Source organism: Mesocricetus auratus, unplaced genomic scaffold (assembly GCF_017639785.1).
Source record: "Mesocricetus auratus isolate SY011 unplaced genomic scaffold, BCM_Maur_2.0 Super-Scaffold_100024, whole genome shotgun sequence".
In the NCBI taxonomy this organism is placed as follows: domain Eukaryota; kingdom Metazoa; phylum Chordata; class Mammalia; order Rodentia; family Cricetidae; genus Mesocricetus; species Mesocricetus auratus.
The window spans coordinates 20,875,518-20,888,151 of record NW_024429205.1 but is presented as its reverse complement, the minus strand read 5'-3'; the positions used below and the strand labels follow the sequence as shown (position 1 = coordinate 20,888,151).

The 12,634-nt window shown below is 42.6% G+C and overlaps 1 protein-coding gene across 1 annotated transcript in view; it reads left to right on the top strand.

Moving 5' to 3' along the window:
- Rbks (ribokinase) overlaps nucleotides 1-12,634 on the top strand; it is an 82,976-nt gene that overhangs the window by 19,894 nt on the left and 50,448 nt on the right. Inside the window, exons 2-4 of the mRNA XM_005073564.4 lie at nucleotides 1,921-2,053; nucleotides 9,472-9,535; nucleotides 10,627-10,689. Coding sequence (XP_005073621.2) covers nucleotides 1,921-2,053; nucleotides 9,472-9,535; nucleotides 10,627-10,689 — 260 coding nt within the window. The remainder of the gene's footprint in view (nucleotides 1-1,920; nucleotides 2,054-9,471; nucleotides 9,536-10,626; nucleotides 10,690-12,634) is intronic.

Here is a 12,634-nt window from a genome sequence, read left to right as displayed (position 1 = left end):
GGTTTCATCCTACTCCCCTCTGTACATACACATCCCATAATAACCTGGCAGTAGAAGTCTCATTATTTCCCACAGCTGAGAATAAAAGGAACACTCGAGTCAAAGCAGTGACCCACGACCCAGATCTAAGTATAAATAGAGCGGAAGTCCTAAGTTTCTCCAAGCCGTAGTCCTTCTAATGAAGTCATTAGACCTGTTTTAGCCATGTTAAATATTCTTCTTTTTAAGGTTTTACAAGAGTTGTTTGTAGCAGAGTCAATAAGCCAAGAATTCACATCATTACTCCGTCACATGGATTACTCACTGCTGCGGCTCATAACAGAACCTTAAAATGTTTAAGATTTCTGATGCAAATCAAAATCTCATCATCACTGTCATCGCTAAATTAAATGACAGGATAATAACATTACATTAAAACCATTTTTCTCTTGATTGAGTACCTTTTTCAGAAGAGAACCTTTTAGATGTATTTTTTTCATCAGTACTATAAATGTATGTAGAATCTGAGATAAAAATAGCATTGAAACGAGGAGGAGTGGGATGTTTTCAAATTATTGGTGAGTCTCTTGAATCTCAACCATATTTGACAGTTCTGTGCTGGGGAATGGAATAGTCTCGACTGATGTATTGATGGTTTTAGAAGCGCATAGAGAGGCTTCACAGGTTGATCTTGGTCTTTATTGAAACAATTGTGCATTCTGGCATTAGTCCATGTCATCCCACTGTAAACGGGCTGCCTGTGGCCTGGAGGAACTGGCACTGTTCTGTCCCTCCATTCTAATATAATATGATGATGATTTCAGACACATCACAAACCTATAATCATCTAAAACAGCCTAGATTCTCAGCTGACTTTCCATTGTGAGCTTACTTGGCTTTTATTCCCCATGTAAAGTTGACTCATTTCTTTGGTCCCCTCTGCCATTCTTGGTCCCTTTCTTTTGACCAGGCAACCAAACCTCTTCTCACTTGTCCCTATGTTTGGAACTCCTACCATTTGGAAGTCAGTCATTTCTTTCTATCCTTCAGAAATGTTGTGTCCTCAAATCTTGTCTTTAAAGTGATGAAAATATTGACCTGGAACAAATGTCATGTAATTTTTGCCTCAGGTAATACTGTCACCATTGGTCATATCATTATGAGGAGGGTTATGTTTAGCTTTGAGGTTATGGTGAAGACCATGCTTACTTAGCTTCTTGGTTATGGTGAAGATTGTGTTTAGCGTCTTGAGATGTCAATGGAAACAGAAGTAAGATCAGCTAGGAGCTGATGATAATTGAATCTGAGTGATGAGTGACTAGGATAAGGGAGGTCTAGTTTTTACCATTGATATGTTCCATAATAAAAGTTAAAGCCTAAACTTAGCACTCCCTGCTCCATTGTCTTAAGTATGTGTTCTTTTTGACACAGTGCACAAAATGACATGGTACACAGGATGGAAAATCAAAGTCTGCTCCCATCCCACCCTCGGTAAACAAGTAGAATTGTTTTGATACAGGGAATTGCTGCTTCCCTCTCCTGCTTAGGCCCTATACTTGACTAGAATCATGGTATACCTTCTGCTAAAAGTACCAGAGAAGCCCGTATACTTTCACCCTGCCTGCTGAGCCTCACTGGGGATAAAGCTCTGGTGTGGTGTGAGTCAGGGGACTACCCCATGAGTAATCCCAATGCAATCAGACACCAGCTGTCATCTGCGGTGCAGCTACAGCAGTGCCATGGAGAGGAGAGAGGCATTCTCTGGAAGAGATGGGCTCTGTCTGCTGTGATGCAAACTGAAAGGAAAGGCCATCTTCCTGGCAGCTCAGCCTCCCTAAGAGTCATCAGAACCCATGGATACTCTTTCCAGGCTACTAAGGCTTGTACGCTGATTGCAGTTACCAACACCGCTTTGTTTTTCTTCTCTTTAAATTATAATAGCCTTACTTCTCGCTTGCCAAAAACTGGAGAAACTGTCCATGGACATAAGTTTTTCATTGGTTTTGGAGGAAAAGGTGCCAACCAGTGTGTCCAAGCTGCTCGGCTTGGAGCGAAGGCATCCATAGTGTGCAAGGTAAGTATGGAACATAGGGGGTGGGCCCCGGGTGGGACTGGTTCAAGCTCACTGCTTCTGGTCTCCTTTATCATTGTACAGTGAATGCTTCACTGGGGAAAGTGGTGCGGGCCTGTGGTATTAGCTACTCACGAAGCAGAAAAGTAATTATAAGTTCAGGGCCAGCCTGAGCTACATAGTGAGGCCCTGTCTAAAGAAATACTAAGTTCAATAATACTTAGTAATCTGCAGTGTTTTACAACTGCCACTTCTAGCCTGTTACAGGACATCATCGTTCCAAAGGAAAACTTCTTGTCATTTAAGCAATTTCTTCCCATTTCCTCCTCCACCTGGAATCCTGGGACCACTATAACCTACATTCTGTCTCTATGAACCTATCTATTCTGGATACTTTACATAAACGAACTGTGTAATATATGACTTTTGCTTCTGGCTTCCATCGTTGTTTCTGAGGTTTCTCCATTTCGTAGCATATCAGCATTACATCCTGTATAATGGTCGAATGATACCCCTTTGTATCACTTACTTACCTATCACTTAGTGCACTGAGATGCCCGGACTGCTTCCACTTTCTGACTGTTGCAGAATAACCCGTGTCCATGCTTGCATACACATATACTTGTTTGAGTGCCTGTTTTTAATTCTTTCAAAAGTTTGTTTATAAAAATCTAAATACCAGTGATTGGTCTTTCTTATGCTCTGTATGGGTGAATCCTCTGGGAAGCAACAATCCTCAAATGACCTGATGCTGCAGTCCCTGAATACGGTGAGCTTATGACCAGAGTGTACAGTGGAAGAGGAATTAAACCAGACCTTGGGTTTCTACAGTCCACCTTGGAAACGGCCTGAGTCATTCTGTTCTGAGGCGGCAGCACAGGCCTTAGAAACATAGCCACTCATCAGTCCGCCATATCGTAACGGCAGCGGGATGGTGGCCGTGGGATGCAGGTTTCAATGACCACACCAACAAACACCTTGGCATACTTCTGTTTTCAGCAATATAGAGAAAGGGTATGTAACATTCAGTAATCCTACTGAAATAATTTGAAAATAATTGTATTTGACTATCAAAAGCTTCCATTTTTATATATTTCGTGTCATTGAAGGTGGTAACATTGCTATTTATTACAAGAAGGTGGAATTATGTGAGTTTAAGCACATGGTAAGTTATGTCTTAGTCTGCACAGCAGATGATAAGAAAAGTACAAAAAACCTTAGAAAAGCTGTCTCTTGATCTTACAATACTGTCTGCAGAACGTCATTTCCACCTGCATCCCACAGTCTCCTCTCCATGGGAGCCTTTAAGTGGTGTGTAAGCTGTGCAATTATCCCTTCATCCGCCAATGCACTGCAGCTTTATTTCTGACTTATGACCAACATGTCATTCTCATGGCTATTTGGTCAGAAATATCACAGGAAATACGAAATTCCAAAAAGAACCCTTCTGTTGTTGAGATTGGTCCCTAGGGATTTAAAACAGTAATAATAATCAGGAAATAATTATATTCCAGAAATGATGGCACTGGGAGAGAGGACTGACAAGAAACTTGACACCTCACTTATTCCATACTTGATGAGATGAGATCTGGGTAATGATGCAGTGATTGCTCACAAAGGGGGACTCGGGAACTGGGAAGGATATGATTCCCTGGCTGGAAAAAGCTGGACATAGAATTGATATGGGAAGCTGGGCATCCAAAGTGGCCGTCCTGGAGCAAGGGCAGTTCCATGGGCCTGGGAATGTAACTGACGTAGAGCACCTCCCCTCTTGGGAGCCGTACGTAAGCTATTCATGTGGCCACTAAAGACAAGATTGCATGCACCGGGATCTCGTCCTATGCTAAGGTTTTGACACTGGTTTTCTTTTAGGTCTGTGGAATTTGAGGCAAAGTTAGGAAAACAAAGTAGAAATACTTGAGTTGTAGAAGTGAACCATGTGAGAGGGAGAGGGCGGGCAGGAGCTGCGCTCCAGTTGGGGGCAGCAGAAGCAGGAGGGCTGTCTGGTTCGCTCTGGTCTGTGTGCAATGGTTCGTGTCAGCCCAAGTGCATCTTCCAAGCTCTTTTAGTCACGCCTTGTTTGCTCTGCACAGTTTAGTCTAGGTGTTTACACAGTGGAACATAAGAAAACCAGTTTTGCCGGGCAGTGGTGGCTCACGCCTTTAATTCCAGCACTTGGGAGGCAGAGGCAGGCAGATCTCTGTGAGTTCCAGGACAGCCTGGTCTACAGAGGGAGTTCCAGGACAGCCTCCAAAACAATACAGAGAAACCCTGTCTCGAAAAAGAAAGAAAGAAAGAAAGAAAGAAAGAAAGAAAGAAAGAAAGAAAGAAAGAAAGAAAGAAAGAAAGAAAGAAATTCAGTTTCAAGCAAATCCCACCCAGGATAATTTTACTTTTGTGCCGTGGGACCCTAAGGTGGGGATTTATTTAAATACTCCAATTAAGAAAGCTGGGTGGTATTCTTAGTCTTCTTGTTTCATTTCTTTACTTACTTACTTTATTTTATTTTTTGGTGTTGGGGAAGGAATAGAGTCTCACAAATACCAAGAATGCCTCTGCCTTTGAACTTCACCCCAAGCATGAGGCCTTTTTTTATTAATTATTAATAAAGGGTTTCTCTTTGTAGCCCATATTAGCCTCCAAATCTTAATATTCCTGCCTCAGTATCCTGACTGCTGGCATTATAGGTGTGTGCCTCTTAGAATTCTTTTTTGGGGTGAGGGGGTGGAGTTCAAGACAGGGTTTCTCTGTGTAGCCCTGGCTGTCCTGGAACTCACTCTGTAGACCAGGCTGGTCCTGAATTCACAGGGATCCACCTGCCTCTGCCTCCCAAATGCTGGGATTAATAGACTTTTATAGTGAAAGTTATCCATTATCATTATAGTTTTCCACTGTGTAGTATTATTTTTTTTTCTTTTTTGTCATGTGAGACAGGGTTTCATGTGCCAACTCTGGCCTTGAACTTGCTCTATAGTATAGAAAGACCATAACTCCTCCTGCCTTCCCTCTCTAAGGCTGGGGTTACAGGTGTGCACTAGCCCACACAGCTGGCAATATATTTTGTTAGGCAAATTAGCACACTTTTTTTCTAGGAGTTTTTTAAAGATGACAAGTTCCAAATCAAAACCCAAACCAGGACATTAATCAAGATAAAAGTGAGCAGATGGAGCAGAAGGCAAACTGGTAGAGAACCCCCTGTCATTCTCCAGGCAACATCGACTTACGTACTCCTGCGCTGCAACACACGGGCTGCCAGGCTGTGCTGGGAAGGCTGGTGGCACAGGAAAGACCAGGAAGGAGAACTGTTTGTTAAGATAATTGTGACAAAAACACTAAGCAAGAGCTACAGCCGTATTTATACTGTGACAATGAGATAGTGAGGTTCTCTAAGCACTAACGAGTCCAAGTATTTGGTGTTCAGCTGAGTCATGTGCTGAGCTGAGAGTCCACTGATAATTGGAGATGGTGAATTTGAGAATGAAAGTCTTCATCCCAAGGCAAAGAGCCTGCCGGGAGCTCTCATAGACTATGCCTGATTTGTAGACGTTTTCTCCACCTCTGTTCCACTGAAGCCAGTGTTCAAGGGGAAGAAGTTCTTTCTCAGCATCAAACACTGGTGAATGCCTGCTGTGCACTCTGGAGGCTCGTGCAGAAGAACCAGCCCAAGTGTGAAGCCTGAGTTCAGAGACCCTCTCTCCAAAACGGCAAGAGGCGAGCCCAAGTGTGAAGCTGTCCTAGCCTGAGTGCAGAGACCCTGCACAGGACTGAGACCCGGTACAGTGTGACAAGCATGGAGAACTAATCGCAGTACATAGAACCTATGTTTACTTAAAACAAAACAAAACAAAAAGCAACAGGCATTCTGGTGTACATCCCAGCACTGGAGAGGCCAAGACCAAGACAGAAGGAGCCAAGGGGCTCACTAGCCAGCCAACATAGCCAAATTAGAAGCTTCCAGGCCAGTAAGAGACACTGCCTCAAACAACATCGATAGTGTCCAAAGGGACAATATCTGAAGTTGACCTATGGCCTTCGCTTTCATGCACGCACACATACATACATGAACATGCATACATGTGTGTGCCCTCACACACACTCAAACAAACGCATACACACAAAAGAAGAGGAAAAAGGAACACCAAACACTGACAACAAGAAGCATGTTTTTAAAAAAGCTCAAGGTGCAGGGGCCCAGTGTGAGTCCGAGCTGCTTCCTGTTCAGATGTAAGGAAAGCACCAGCAGACATGGACCCCAGTGGCCACGCCAGGAACCAGCACACTAGGGCGACCTGAAGAAGTAGGATGCTTTTGCTTCCTACAAATGTAAAGCTGCCTCGTTTCTAACACAGGTAGCACCTGGTTCCTTCAGAAAGACCAGGCAGGAAGTCCAGTGACAAAGGACACAGGTTAGGACAGTGCAACCCAAAAGCCTACGCCTCAGGCCAACGCTATGCTCAGCTTGAGCCTGGTCTAGACAGTACAGAAACCAGAAGTAAACAGAGTGATTTATAACAACTTAATGCTACATCTTAACAGCCCCTGAATTTAACAGTGATAAATGAGGCTTTGTATCTTATGATACTTTTTTTGCTTTTATTGCATTGTTTTTGTATTTTATAAATTGTTTATCCATACTGTATGTAAACAAGGAAAACAGTAAGTGGGGGGCTCCATGGAAGAGAGCTTGAGCAGCAGTGTATGAGAACACCTTCATAACCAGAAGACCCTTTCTATGCAAGATCACTGGGTCCTGTGAATTGCCCTGGCTTAAATCTTTGTCGAAGCTGCCCTTGACTGCCTGCTTCCAGCTGGAGCAGGCTGCACAGAAAGACTGCCTCGGATTATGTGCATTTTCAGGAAGAATGCCCTCAAGACAAGAGACCTGTTATAAGCAAAGCCTTATCTGCAGCCACAGCAGAATATTCCTGTGCTAGTGGTCACATCCTTTCAAGAGTAATGGACTGTGGAGTACTGAGATGATCCGGTACTAGTGAGACCCCGCCATGTGCAGGGCCTTGGGAAGGGCCAGTATAGTTCAGTATAGTTCAGTATAGTTCAAGCTAGCATCTCCAAGTTTTAGGAAGCCCCAATGGACAAATATGGAGTTGCAAACAGTGTAAGATGGCATTGAATTATGGCAGAGATCAGGAATGCTGTGTAGGAGTTCTGGAAATGAGAGAATTAATGAGAGCCAAAAGAAGGAGGGTAGATGTAAGTTGGTGCTTGAAAAACAGGTACAATGTGAGTAGGTGGAGGAGAGAAGAATGGACTCCTGAGTTCTCAGAATGAAGGCGTGGAAATAAGCATGAGCATATTGTATGTACATTGTGTTCTAATGCAGTCAAGTGACGAGGTCAAGTTAAGGATGACTTCCCACTCACAACCCCAAAAAGAAAATGTAATTATTTTGACTGAGTATAAGTTTTAGAAAGATAGAAACAAACAAAGATAAAATAAAAACAAAGGGGACAAACCTGCAGTCCTAACTGAACAGGTTCCGCAAATACAAGCCAGGGAAATCCCTGCGGCTGTACTGTGTCGGGTCCAGCCTGGTGACCTACACACATTCTCAGGCCACGCCTCCCCATCTCCATTGACTGGGCTTGCATCTTCAGCTCTCATTTCCCTCTCTTTGACACACAGGGCTTTACAATGCCCTCCCGGCCCTGTAATCCCAAGATGCAGTGGTCTTCCTCTTGGACCACACGCCGTAGCCACCGACTGATGCAACTCCACCTTCACAGAGTGGTTTCACTGGGAGTATGACCAGGATGTTTAACGTTCTTGGGGTGTGTCAGTGTGCAGCCAGCGTTGAGAACCATTGGTTTCCTGCCTGCCAGAGAGAACTCACACCAGTTCCCCCCTCCAGCCTGGCTCAGATGGAACAATTTGAGGCAAAATGCAAAGAATTTTAATTAGCTTGATAATGGCAGCACTGAAATAAGACTCCAAGTTCTCTGACTCCCATATGCACCATTTGCCTCCTGGCCAAGACGCTTACATTTAAATTTTTCTTGTCAATTTGATGGCCAAAGTGTGAGTGGGAAACAGAAGTCTCCGATATTCCTTTGTAATAGCTTTATTAGGCCCACTGGGATTTTCTAGCTGGTTCCTTTGTGAGGAGCCCATTTGCATTTATTCGCTGTGATTTTCAGGGTATGTTCATTTAGCCCTCAGTTGCAGGAGACAAACAAGAAGTCTACTGTGACTTCTACTAATAACTTCGGTTTAAGCCAGAAACAAAGAAAAAGGATTAGGAAGTGTATGCTTCTTGTAACACTGTGGGGGCAGGGGTGTGGGGTGGAGAGGGAACAAGTAGGTCTCAGTAGGTAACCCAGGAAGTCCTTGAATTTGTCCTTCCTCCCACTTCCAGCTGCTGAGGGCTCAGCATGCTCTGCCATGCACAATCTCAAGCTTATTTTAACTGTTTCTTTAATTTATTGAGATTATACTATAATCATATTGCCTTTCCTCCCTCTAAACCTGCCCATAATCCCCCTTCCTCTATGAAATTCATGACTTTTTCATTGTATGTGTGTATATAAATTCATACATTCATAAATATGACCTGCTCAATCTGTTTACCATTCCTTGTATGTTTTTGGAGCTGACTGTCCCTGGGAAAGACTATTTCTCCCATTCTCCATCGGTGCCTATAGTTCTTTGTGCAGGATGAGGGCCTGTGGACTTTCCCATCTACATTAGCGTGAGGTCCTAACCTTTGTAAAAAGTCCAGAAATATAAATGATTGATGAATGCATACAAGGTTTGAAGGTGAAGAATAATATAAGACAGATTACAAAAAACAAGCAGGACGTGGTGGCGCACATCTTTGATTTCAGCATTCGAGAGGCAGAAGCAAGCAGATCTTTGTAAGTTTGAAGCCAGCCTGGTCTACAAAGCAAGTTCCAGGACAGGCTCTGAAGCCACAGAGACACCCTGAGAACCAAACAACAACAGAACATAGCATTGCCTGTGCCATGTATACAACATGTGCCATTTTGCCCTCAGTAAACTGATGCTGGGCCAGAGGGTTGCTCAGCAGTAAGAGCACCGACTACTCTCTCAGAGGACCCAAGTTCAATTCCCAGCACCCACAGGGCAGGTGGCAACTGTTTGTAACTCCTGTCCCAAGAGATCTGAAGCCTTCTTCTGGTTCCCGCAGACCCGCAGACACTGGCACGCAGGTGGCACACAGACATACATGTTTCATGCGTTGGGTGAGATGTGAGGAAAAGGGCACAGAACAGAACACCCGTTGGGCTGAAATCAAGTCTAGCATCTTTCATTAAGATTAATTAGTTAGTGCTCATGAAGTGCCATGCAGATATGCCCTTTTAAAACGCTAGATATCCTAAAACCTACATTGTAACATTTTACTAAATGTAAAAAATCTAATCCTCATCATTTCTTTCCTACAGGTTGGCAAAGATTCTTTTGGCAATGATTACATAGAAAACTTAAAACAAAATCATATTTCTACAGGTAAATTTTCATCTTTTTTAAATTAATGTTTATACCTTTCTTAACTGCTGAGCTACCTCTCCAGTCCCATGTTTATAACTTTCTTTAGGAATTTTACTTTATTTTGGTTTGATTTTAATTTCGAGAAAGAGTCTTGCTATATAACCTTGGCTAACCTGGTATTCACTATGTAGTCTAAACTGACCTCAAACTCAAGGCAATCCTCCTGCCTCAGTCCCCTGAGTGTGAAGATCACAGACATGTGCCACCACCACCACACTTGGCTTATGTGTGTAACCTAACTCTGTGATCTTGTTCTGGGAGGACAGAAAGCTGAGTGTGAGGATTAGGTCCTACCCAGGTGGCCAGACAAGCTTTGTGGGCCACATTCCTCCAGACAGGAATGAAGTCACAGTGGCCATGAGGCAGGTGACAAGGAAGGACAGGTGCTGTCCTCCATAAAAGATGTTTCAAGAGAAGTCATTGAACGGTCCAGTTGAAGGCCATCACAGAAGCTGACAAGGCTGAAACACAGCCACAGAAGAAAATCAAAGACCAGCGAGGAAGGCTCTGGGGTTTTTCCAAGAGTACCCAGCTAGTCGGGGCTGTGGCCAGGACTAGACTACAGGTCTCCTGCCCCCAGTTCAGGGCGCTCTGCTGCTACCAGAGACTGCCTGATGAGCATTGTTTCCATGCCAGACCACAGTTCGTAATGAAATACAAAGCTTATGAAGAAAATCAAACAAGTTCATTTTAGATGGTTAACCTTTTGTTTTTTATCTCGTCTGTCATGTTTTTTACAGTGAAGGAAAAGGATATGTTGTTCTAAAAAATGCATATGTATACAACTGTGAATAATTTTAAAGAGCAGAAAGTGTGGGTAGTCTGATGGGTCGTTGCTAATGCAAAGGTTCCACTAACTGTGAAGATGCCGGCTTCCTCATTGTATAGGTGATGGGTATAAATTAGCACTAATTACTTATTTTTTTAACTCATTCCAGATGGTTAAAGGTTAAAAAGTGTTTCCAAGAATTAGTGTCACATTGAAATTGTTCAAATAAATTATCCATGCCAGGATGTATTATGTGATTGTAATTTTCGTTTTCTTGTAGAATTTACATATCAGACCAGAGATGCTGCCACAGGAGCTGCTTCTATAATTGTCAATGATGAAGGTATGTGCTTCACATGAGAGTGTCACTGTGTGAAACAGACGACTCATCTCCAGAACTAGATCGGAAGCGACAATCTACCCTGGTCCTGCCATCCTTTACCCAGTACTCCATGACCTGAGGTGTGGCTTTTCCAACCCATATAAAAACACTTCCCTTAAACTATGTTTCCCTCCTTGAACATTTGTAAAATCTTCATCTGATATATATGATGCATATATGAAGATGCCTCCAAATATGATCTATATCCTGTCATGTCCCCTTTACCCTTCACGGGACCTCAGAACTGATATGTGAGTCTCAAAACAGTCATTTCCTCTAAGTAAACAAACGTAAATAGGTGTAAAACAAAGTTTGATGAATCATATGTATAGATTATTTTCTGAGCAAATGGCAGCAAGTAATAACTTCTAACTTATCATTGTATCAGTTTTGTCTGCTCTTTAAGCAGCAATCAAACCTCAAAAGTCAGGGTACACAGTTCTGCCCTACAGCTTTGCCATAGTTACAACATTTATCTTTAAGAACAGTAACTGTAGCTGGTCCTGATGGCAGATCTCTGTGAGTTAGAGTCCAGCCTGGGCTACACAGAGAGTTCCAGGACAGCTAACGCTGTCTCAAATAAACAAACAAAACAACAGTAACAACTTTAAAGTTGAGATTTCATAATCTCCCAAGTGGTCTAAGTGTAAAAATAACTGCACTGAGTATTTTTATTTTTTTTGGAAAGACCAGGCAGCCCTGGGGTATGTAGGATAGAACCTAGTGCGTTGTGGGCTGTGTGGGGTCTGCTACACGGTTTTTTACTTATACAGTGGTCCTTCTTATCCATAGAGCAGTGGTTCTTAACCTCTCTAACACTGTGATCCTTTAGTACAGATCCTCATGGTATGGTGACCCCAACCATAAAATTATTTCATTGCTACTTCATAACTGTAATTTTGCTACTGTATGAATTATAATATAAATATATTGTGTGCAGCCCAAAGGGGTTGCAACCCACAGGTTGAGAATCACTGCCATAGAGGAATACACTTTAAGACTTTGCCAATATTCCTGATCTCTCTCTATTTTTTTTCTTGTATGTATATTCCTATGATTAAGATTTAGTTTATAAATTAGAGACTGTAAGAGATTTACAATAGTAATACTAAAATAGAGTAATTGCAACAATATAGTATAATAAATGTTATATCAATATAATCTATCTGAAAAGAAATTTACTGCACTCAGCTTTCTTGTGATGATATGAGATGACATGGCCCCCACATGAGATCAAGTAAGCTGAATGACAGGGCACTCTGCTGTAGCGCTCACCTACCGTGTAGAGGTTACAATGAACTCAAGAACCACAGTATCTAAACAGTCCATTAGATCATCACAATGCCTATGTAAGTGACTACATGGTAGGTAGTGAATACACAGGCAGTGTCTACTTGATATGTTGGACAAAGATATGACTCATGTCCCAAGTGAGACAGACTCAGATGGCATGAGATTTGATCATGCTACTCAAAAAAGCATGCAATTTCAAACATGTTAAGTTTTTCATTTTAGGAACCATTCATTCAGTATCTCCACATAATGTTTAATAATTTTTCACTTAATATATTGACTACATATATACTTTTACAAAAGTAGTTATTTGTAGCCTAGGCCAGCTTTGAACCCAGTGACATCCTGTCCAGCCTTCTGAATGCTGGGATTTTAGGCAGTTTATTTCTTTTGGGGTTGTTTGGTTGGTTGGCTGGTTTTGTTTGTTTGCTTTGAGACTAGATGTCATTAATTCCAGGATGGCTTTGATCTTCCGATCCTCTTGCCTGCATCTTTCGGGTACTGGGATCACAGGCATGTTCCACCTTGCACAGTTCATGCAGTGCTAAGGACCAAACCTGGGCTTTGTGCATGCTAGGCAAGCACTTGACCAACTGAAGCCTCATCTCCAGCC